At 40.9% G+C, this 10,000-nt stretch overlaps 1 protein-coding gene and 1 long non-coding RNA gene across 2 annotated transcripts in view; one reads left to right on the forward strand and one right to left on the reverse strand.

Moving 5' to 3' along the window:
- Positions 1–128: 128 nt before the first annotated feature.
- LOC130520941 (uncharacterized) overlaps positions 129–10,000 on the forward strand; it is a gene marked incomplete at its 5' end in the record, with an annotated part of 12,045 nt that continues 2,173 nt past the window's right edge. Inside the window, 5 exons of the mRNA XM_057024627.1 lie at positions 129–383; positions 959–1,279; positions 1,408–1,662; positions 9,421–9,741; positions 9,870–10,000. The exon at positions 9,870–10,000 is cut by the window's right edge and continues 124 nt beyond it. Coding sequence (XP_056880607.1) covers positions 129–383; positions 959–1,279; positions 1,408–1,662; positions 9,421–9,741; positions 9,870–10,000 — 1,283 coding nt within the window. The remainder of the gene's footprint in view (positions 384–958; positions 1,280–1,407; positions 1,663–9,420; positions 9,742–9,869) is intronic.
- On the reverse strand, positions 5,030–8,784 carry LOC130520940 (uncharacterized). Its single transcript, XR_008949119.1, has 3 exons — positions 8,548–8,784; positions 7,326–7,388; positions 5,030–6,093 (listed from the first exon to the last, which is right to left on the reverse strand). It is a non-coding gene; the product is annotated as an uncharacterized LOC130520940 (long non-coding RNA).

A 10,000-nucleotide genomic window follows, 5' to 3' on the forward strand; every position in this document is an offset into this window, starting at 1 on the left:
TTGACCGAGAGCTTTGATTAAATCTTCCTGTCATATTCTAACTCTCATATAACACAGGATTCATGTTCTGCTGTGTAGAGAGCTGATCATTTTCTGTTCTAATCAAAGTTCATGTGTGTCTCTTTCAGCTCCTGTGTCGACTGTCCGGCTGATGTCTGAGTGTCTGTCCCAGGGAGAGAAGAGGATGTCCTGCTCCTCTGTTGGAGACAGTCCTCAGTACAGCTGGACTCTGGATGGAGACACACTGACAGATGATCAGCTCCTCTCTGGGAATAATGAGACTAATGAGATCATTCTGAAACAAACAGTGTCAGGACGGCTGGTGTGTTTAGTCAGGAATCACGTCAGTGAAGCCTCAGTAACAGAGATGATTTCAACCTGTGGTGAGTGACAACATGATGGAAACATCTTCAATAATGTGACAACTAGTGTTTCTCTTCTCTTGCTTGACTGCTTTTTTCCCTTTCCGGGTCACGGGGAGGGTGCTGGAGCCTATGCCAGCTACATGTGGGTGAATACAGGATACACTCCTAAATGAGTTGCCAGCACATCACACGGCCCAATGTCAGCATTTGGGGGTTTTGGTACCTTGCACAAGGGTGCTTGGGCGGTTCTCCGAATGTGTTGTGACACCTCTGTCTACGACAAGAAGGCCTTCCATTTTTAGTCTGCATCTTGAACCGAGAACCCTCCACTTCTCAGCCCAATCAGTCCCCGACAGACTGAACGACCACCACCACAAGACAGCTGGTGTCAAGAAGTTAATTCAGTTGTGAATCATGATTGAATGAATATATTTTACAAAACTAAATAATAATGACTCTGTGCATATAGTAGATGTTATTTTATAAAGTCACATTAGGATCATAGTTGATGGATTATTTCTGTTGTCTTGTGTTCTTAGAAATATTAATAATTGACAATGAGCAGGATTTTCAAATTTTTGTGTGTCTTCCAGTTGTAGAAACCTTCTGTAATGGCCGTCAGAATAAAACTCAGTGTTATGGAGGTCTGGAAAGAACTCTGGTGCTCCAGTTGATGGACAAAGTCCCAGAGATACTGACATTCAAATGGAGGAACTCAAATGTAATAATTCTGAATCGGATTGGTAATGGGCCTGTGACAAATAAGTTATCAACCAGGTCAAAGTTTATTTCCCATAATGGAACATTGAGGATGAGCAGCCTGAGGAGAACTGATGGTGGTGAATATAAACTTGATATATTTAATGAGAATTCAGAAAGAACAGCAGTGCGGACTCAACAGTTGAACATCCAAGGTACGTTTGACCGAGAGCTTTGATTAAATCTTCCTGTCATACTCTAACTCTCATATAACACAGGATTCATGTTCTGCTGTGTAGAGAGCTGATCATTTTCTGTTCTAATCAAAGTTCATGTGTTTCAGCTCCTGTGTCGACTGTCCGGCTGATGTCTGAGTGTCTGTCCCAGGGAGAGAAGAGGATGTCCTGCTCCTCTGTTGGAGACAGTCCTCAGTACAGCTGGACTCTGGATGGAGACACACTGACAGATGATCAGCTCCTCTCTGGGAATAATGAGACTAATGAGATCATTCTGAAACAAACAGTGTCAGGACGGCTGGTGTGTTTAGTCAGGAATCACGTCAGTGAAGCCTCAGTAACAGAGGTGATTTCAACCTGTGGTGAGTGACAACATGATGGAAACATCTTCATTAATGTGACATTGATGCTTTTGTGTCAGTGGTTGAACCGTTTCTTCCCTTTAGGCTACATTTTCATTGAGTGTCAATTATCAAATGGGACCCATATAAGACAGTGGGTGTTTGCAGCTCACAAACCGGTTTGTATAAAAGTCTCAGCTCTAGGTAAGGACAACAAATGCTTGATGTTGTTCATATTTTTCCATTTCGTCAGATGGTTTTGAAGAATGTTTACATTTTGCATAATTTTTATATCCCAAACTATGTTACTATAGTTTTTATATGTACCTACGAATGAAACAAAAATCTACAATCTCAGTTTATTCATGTATTTATTATTAATTAGTTAATAAATTAATTTATGATGCTCAATCCTGTTATGATGATCACAGCTCTTATGATCACAGCTGTTACTGTGTCAGTTGTGACTCACCTGTATGAGTTCATTTTACTGAGATTTCTTTCCTGTCTCCATGTTTATCCAGATAATGTTCTCCTCACACTTTTCTTCCGCGCATTGGTGATGATTTTTATCTTCAGTGGGATTTTCATCTATTTTTCATGGAAGAAGAAGAAGATCCGTGGGACAGCTGAAGGTTCTGCCATCATCACAGGAGGGACCATGGAGACAACTCAGTTATAATGGCTGAAATGAGAAATACTCACTTTTAACTGTCTGCAAATAACATAAACATCTTCCACATTTCCCTGAGAGAGTTTATAGTGAAGGTTGTTCACAAGAAAGACCTTGAAATGCATGGAAATGCTCCTGAAGTCACATGAAATCACTTTATTTGCAATTTTGTGAGGGTGGTGGTTTAGCAGAACACTGCCTGGATGAAGGAGTGGATGCTCACGGTTAAACTTTATTTTTATGACCTGCAATAAACCTTTATTTTCTTACCTGTAAAAACAAAATAACTGGATCATAGTTTTTTTTCTCATGTTTCGAAAAATAATATAATAATTAATGTTTGAGATCAGAATGAATTGCTGTGCAATTATGAAGCTAACAGGTTTCTGAAGCTTCACTTACAATGTCAGACCAGTTCAGTTCAGCTTTATTTAATGTCTTTCAAAAGTGTAATTTTCATTCAAGGGTGTCTCTCGATGTGTGAACTCCCAAGCGAGCGACAGTGGCAGAAATAAACACTTTAACGGGAAGAAACCTTGAAAATGACCAGGCTCATATTTTCTTTTTAGGGAAACATGAGAAATGACTTTTTAAAATTATATTTCTGTTTTTAGATTAACCTAGAAAACCTCACTGTTGAATAGGGCCAGAGCCACACAAAGGCCCAGGCTGCCTTTTGCCCTCCACAGTATAGACTGAACCAGATCTGCTCTGTTGATGACTGAAAATGAATTTGTACCCGTTACTACGGTACTGCTCAACATCTGTACTTCAACATCAACAGGTGATATGTCCTCACTTAGTTTGTGTATTTAGGTGTCTTTTTGACGGGTTGGATATGGACCCAATAGCAGTACACATGAGCTCAGGATCAATTGGAAAAGTCTTTATTTGATAACAGCAAACTCGGATGTGATCCGCGATTTCAGGAAACAGTCTCCTCTTCAGACCAGTGGCCCAAAAGGAGTCTCTGGTTTAGGATTAGGGGAAGGGAATGGGCTTACTCTTGGTGGAACGTCTGAGGGGAGGGGTCCACAGCTGGGCAGCAAGGCAGAGGTACCGATGAAGGGCGAGCGGCAGACACGTTGAAGCCAGGGAAGCAGACTATAACTGGAGACACGGAGGCAGAGTGCGTGGTCAGAGACAGAAAGCAGGGAGGTTTTGAGGGGAACAGGCGAGGCAGGCAGAACAAAGACAGGCAGGGTCGGTATCAGTAGTGATGGGCAAATGATACCGAGGCTTCGGAGCTTGTGTCACTCTTCCTGAAGCGGAGTGATTCGAAACATTGTGTCTGAACTTGTATCAAAACACCAGTGTCACGCTGTTTCGCGCTTCATTGTTTCAAAATGTTTTGAAGCCTTTCATTGGCTCAGTCTTTCAGTGTGTGTCATTGGCTCATGGAGTTTGCAGTTTGAGATGCATTATTATGCTTCAAAATCGTTGGGTTGTGAGGAGATAGCGATTTGGAGAGTGAGAGTTAGCGTATTTTAGAATGTTTCATGGCGAGTACCACGAATAAGCGACGTTCTAGAGTTTGGGATCATTTTGATCTCATAGAACCAAATAAGGTATAACGTAGTTCATAGCATTCATTTTATGTTCCCATAATTGAATTGTATTTTTAATTTTTAAATGGGTCTCAAAATTACAATTGCTTGTAGGTGCGGTGCTTGCAATGCACACAAGAGTTGTCTTTCAACAACAACACATCATCTATGCTGAGACACTTGCGTGCTCGGCATGACAACAATCATGACCCTGCCAACACAGGAAATCCTGACAGTAAGCTAAATATATACGTGTATATACTGTGTGTATATATATATATTGTAGCGTGTTGGGGAGGGTCAGAGTGGGAAATTCCCAGCATGCTTTGTAGTAGTGTGTTCTGTGGGTTCAGGTTTGTGTTAACCCTGTTTTTTATTTGTTGTAAATGTTATCCTTTGTAACTTTCAATGTTAATGTTCTATTTATTGAGTTCTGGTCGTTAATGTGTTTAATTACTGTTTTAATTATTGTTTGCGCCTGGACACCATAAGCGAGATTATGTGTGTCATTGAAGACTTCCTTTTGTTCGTGTGTTTTCTGTTGAGTGTTAATTAAAGTGGCTCTTTCTGCATTTGAACAGCAGAATAAGCTGACTGAAATCTGCATCTGAGTTCTTCCGCAACCCAGAACCTGAGCTCGCCACAATATATATGTATGTGTGTGTCTCTTTATTGGAGATGTTGTGTATCATATTCATATAGCAACCATTCTCCCACAGTGTCCAGAAAACAAAAGCTGGATGAGGCCTTGGTGGACATGATCGTTAAAGATGGTCAGCCTTTTTCTATCGTTGAGGATGAAGGGTTCCAAAATTTCATTAAAATCCTGGACCCATCATACGCCACTCCAAGCTGCAAAGGTGGAAGCAAGGTACGCTGTAGCCAAAGAGAAGGCCTTGGCAGAAATTAAGCAGACTTCAGCTGTTGGTTTGACTGCTGACATGTGGACATCAGTCAACATGGATGCGTACCTTGGTGTCACTTGCCATTATGTGTCAGACAGCCTAGATCTGGCTACTGTGCTTTTAGGTGTGCAGTATTTTCCTTTGGCCCACACTGCAGCTAGTATTTCAGGTGCAATTGCAAATTTGATGACAGAGTGGGGAATCACTGGAAAAAGTCTGTGGGATGGTTACTGATGGGGCTCACAATATTGTGGCAAGTGTAACTCTTTTAAATGTTAGACATATTTATTGCTTTGCCCACATGCTAAATCTCGTTGTCAAAAAATCACACTGTCAGACGTCTGAGCTGGAGAACATGCGCAGTAGGGCCCGCAGAATGGTGGCACACTTCAAGTCCAGTTCCAAAGCAAAAGAAAAGTTGTGTTCTATTCAGGCTAATATGGGCATGCCCCAAAAAAGCTTGTTCAAGAGGTTGAAACCAGATGGAACAGCACTTATGCCATGCTCCATAGGCTTTATGAGCAGAGAGAACCTTTAGGGGCAGCCCTGGCATCACTTAGCACTGACTTGGTGCCTTTCACTGCTGATGGCTACGCAGCAATCAACCATTACCTGACAGTTTTAAGGCCATTCTATCAGGCAACTGTTGCACTTTCTGAGGAAAGGGGTCAAAGGAAATTCCTTTAGCCAAAATGCTGAGACATGTCATTTCTGCCGAGTGTGCCCAAATGGCTCCTTGTATTGGTGCCACGCTTGCCAACTATTTGAAAAATAATTTAAGTGAAAAATTCAGTGACATGGAAAAGGTGAACTCCCTGTCTCTGGCAACCATCTTGGATCCACGATTTAAACAGGCTGGCTTTACGAATCGAAGCAATGCTCAGGCTGCTGTGGAAAGGCTGACACGAGAGTGTGCCAGTCTTATTGATGCGTCGGCAGAAGATGTGCCACTGGAGACTGCAACATCTGCCAGTGCTAGTGAACAAAATCACAACTTGTGGGCTTTATTGGACAACTATGTAGAGTCTCAGCACTGCACCAGCAGCGCATCTGCCAGCACTGCAGTGGAGATCCAGAGGTATGCATGTTGATTACTGTTGAAACATCAGTCATTCATTGTCTTACTTTCTGTCATAGATACTTGAAAGAGCAAATTCTGACAAGAGCCGAGGATCCCTTGAAGTACTGGGTGGCACGAAAGACTTTATATCAGACGCTGTGGAAACTTGCATGCAAGTATCTGTGCATCCCAGCATCATCTGTTCCCTGTGAAAGGATGTTTTCCAAAGCTGGGGAGTTGGTCGCCAGAAGAGGAGCAGACTGAAGCCTGCAACAGTAGAGAAAATGATATTTCTCAATAAAAACCTGTGAGGACGAATAACTTTTCTGCTTCTGTGAATAATCACTCCAAATCAAAAATGACAAACCATTATCTTTAAAGGTTTTCCTTAAAAACACTTCACACAAACAAAAACAATGTTTCTGAATTGAGCATGATCACTTGCAAAGTAGGAAGGATCTCTAATCCTGTTGGGGACTTTTAGTACAGTTTTTAAATGAATCTCAACGTGCTCAACAAACACTGAACCCTTAATATAATTTGCATTTATTCTTTGGGTTAATCTTGAATGTGTTTTAGAGTAAGGGGAGAGTATCTGCATATTTTATTGTAATGACAATATAATCATTATTTGGTATGAATGAACAAAACAACTGGGTGACCACACAATGAACTTTGATGGTGTCATGGGATTGAAATGAAGCCAGTGCTTCAGTCGTGTTCTTTAGTGGTTGCTATGGCTCCAGATGTCACCATCACTGAAGTCTTGAGGCTTTGAATCTTTTTCGACACAATTGTTAGGAAAGCCTCAGTGCTTCATGAGGCTTCACTTGTCCACCACTACCTAAGCCATGATGCTGGATAACCTTTTGTCATTATTAGATGCACCTGTCAAGTTCAAGCTCACCAAACCAACTTTGTGTGTCCAATTATCTTGTGATGATTAGTTACAGGCCATCAAAATGACAAGGGTTCCCACATTTTTGCACAGCCTATTTTTTTTTACATTTGATTTAATTTCATACAATTGCATGCTATGAATACTTCAAATCTGTGTTTGGAAATCAAGCTAACACTTTGCTCTTATGGGCAAATGAAGGACATGCCACCAACATAATTTTGTGTGAAGTCAGAGTCCATTATTACACAACCTCAGAGGGGGTGCCCAAACCTTCTCACACACCACTGTTTAACACAGTGGGTGGTTGCAGCTAATAACGCTTTTGTATTAAAGTCTTGGCTTCAGGTGAGGACAGGAAATTACAAATTACATGAAAAATGAAATTTGATATGTTCAAATGTACTAAGTTCATACACTTATCTCATTTTCTAACATACTTTTTAAGTTTTTCAGATTTTTCAGTCATTTTTTGTCACCTGTAAAAGCTTCCATTCTCGTTTTGAAAAATACCAAAAAATAGTCTTAAAAAGGCATGTCTGCTCTCATTTTGCCATTTATTTTTAGGAAAAAAATGCAATTCTAATATAAAGGAACTTACCACATTTTCCCTTCATGTTGAACTGTCAGCTACAGTTAATTCGCTTGAGTCATCTCTAAGGTGCTGAGAATCGAAGCCAAAAAAGGAAAAAGACATTGGAGGAGAAAATTGTTTACACCTGCTGAGATCCAGTTCAGTTCAACTGAAGTTGTAGTGTCTGTTTCAGTCGAGGGTTTCTCGAGCTGCCTGAGACACCCAGAGCCTGACCCATGAGCAAGAAACAGTGGCAAGAAAAATTCCACTTTAAAAGGAGGATAGCTGGAACGGGCCAGGCTCATATTTCTTTAATTATTGAAGGAGATGTGTTACGCAAAACTCACTTTTCAGTGCTTTAACATATATAATTGTACACATATTTGCAGTGTGTTCCCAATGTTGAGCTCAGACCACTATCGGTGTTTAATTCCATCATCTTTTAGGAGGCTGTTACACAATGAACGATTCTAATGGTGTCTCTATCATCCAAACAAAACTGTCTCATGGGGTCGGAGGTTTTGTGTTGGTTTTTTGAAGAAATGAAACTCTGGAAACTGACTTCTGTCTGTCTTCTCCCCGCCCCCTGCCTGCTCCATTTTCAAGGTCACATAAGTGGGAGGAGATCTGTTCTGACATTGCTAATCTGGACCCTCTGCTGAAGGAGATTAAATGGGGGTCAATTATAATAAACATATATATATGGTCAAGACTAAATAAACAAACAAATACATTCATAAATGGAAAATGACTCTCTTAAACAGTTGCAATGACACGACAAACAACCAGGCCATCTTGGCTGACTTTTTCTCTCCAGAGTATAAACTGCTGCAATCCTGATTCAGATTTGGTGACTGAAAACGAAATTTTTCCTGCTGCCACTGTACTTCTAGATATCTGGTGACATGTCCTCACTCACTGTGTGTACTTATGTCTAGGATAGTTTTTAATATATTCGCACATTACATCTTTTAATGTGTAGATCTGGACACACACAGGTGCAGTTCTGTTTGGAACATTTGTGTGTGTCTGTTCATTTGTTCACACAAATGTTCTTGACAATTCCTTGTTGATTTTGGGGTTTGCCTCTTCTGTTCACCCCTCACTGATCACATGCTGTAAATTTCTGCTGACGTTGGTGCCTTTATTCAGAAATAAGATGTATTTAAATGACTTTATCGTACTTAGAAAATTATTTATTCAATGATTAATAACAATAATCCTGATATTAATAGTCATGTTAGCTTACTGGTGCCAAGCAAACGCAGTCCTGGCTCGTAATCCCTGAGCAGCAGATCTGAGCCTGATTTGAGGTACAGAAGAGACCTCTTGGTCCATATTTTAGCTGAGCTCTGGTACCAAGAACAATAATGTGAAACAACTCTGGTCTCAGATGTTTGTCTCAAATCCTGTTTCAACCTGAAGAAGAAATCCTTTCTTCTTCTCTCCTGAGTCCATCAGAAGACTGTTGTCCTTTTTGGTTCTGACTAAAGAGGGAGTGAATAGGACATCACTTCCTTATCTATAGCACGAATTCAAGAAGAGATAAAAGCAGAAGTCAGTCAAATTTCTCAGTCTGGTCACATCATCAGAAGAGGTTACAGGACGCTCACGCTCGGTTGTTCATGCTGCATTTCCGGTCGTTTTCAGGGGACCTGCTGAGTGGATCAACTGAGACCAAACACTGCAGAGGCATGAAGGCTGTGATGGGACTATTGCTGATGTTGGTCAGAGTCTCTCTGGGTGAGCCGTTAAACAGACGACCAGTCTGATCAGATGTCAGCAGGCAGAGGGAAGTTTAGAGAATATTTTACTCATAGGAACCATTTAAATAAATAGATGTGCTACTCAACAGGAGCCATCGAAAGAAACCTTGAATAAAACAAATATCTTAAGTTATAATTTGATGGTCAGACTAAAACAAACATTTGATTATGTGATCCATGGGTTTGATTTCTAATTAAAGTTTGTAGCACATTTATGATGCTTTGTTGAGCCTCTCTTGTTGAACTCATTATAGTTTAATCCCAAAATCTGTGGACACGTTTAAAACACGTGATGTTGATGGTCTCAGCTAGGTGTTTATTTATTGCTGTGATTTGGTCATTTGTGTGTTGTGCAGGTGTAGAAACCTCCTGTGATGGCCGGCAGGATAAAACTCAGTGTTATGGAGCTCTGGGAGGAACTCTGGTCCTCCAGTTGATGGACAAAGTCCCAGAGATACTGACATTCAAATGGAGGAAGTCAAATGTAACAATTCTGAATCGGATTGGTAATGGGCCTGTGATTAATAAGTTATCAACCAGGTCAAGGTTTATTTCCCATAATGGAACATTGAGGATGAACAGCCTGAGGAGAACTGATGGTGGTGAATATAAACTTGATATATTTAATGACAATGGAGAGATAACAGCAGTTCGGACTCAACAGTTGAACATCCAAGGTACGTTTGACTGAGAGCTTTGATTAAATCTTCCTGTCATGTTCTAACTCTCATATAACACAGGATTCATGTTCTGCTGTGTAGAGAGCTGATCATTTTCTGTTCTAATCAAAGTTCTTGTGTTTCAGTTCCTGTCTCGACTGTCCGGCTGACGTCTGAGTGTCTGTCCCAGGGAGAGAAGAGGATGTCCTGCTCCTCTGTTGGAGACAGTCCTCAGTACAGCTGGACTCTGGATGGAGACACACTGACAGATGATCAG

Source organism: Takifugu flavidus, unplaced genomic scaffold (assembly GCF_003711565.1).
Source record: "Takifugu flavidus isolate HTHZ2018 unplaced genomic scaffold, ASM371156v2 ctg602, whole genome shotgun sequence".
Lineage (NCBI taxonomy): Eukaryota > Metazoa > Chordata > Actinopteri > Tetraodontiformes > Tetraodontidae > Takifugu > Takifugu flavidus.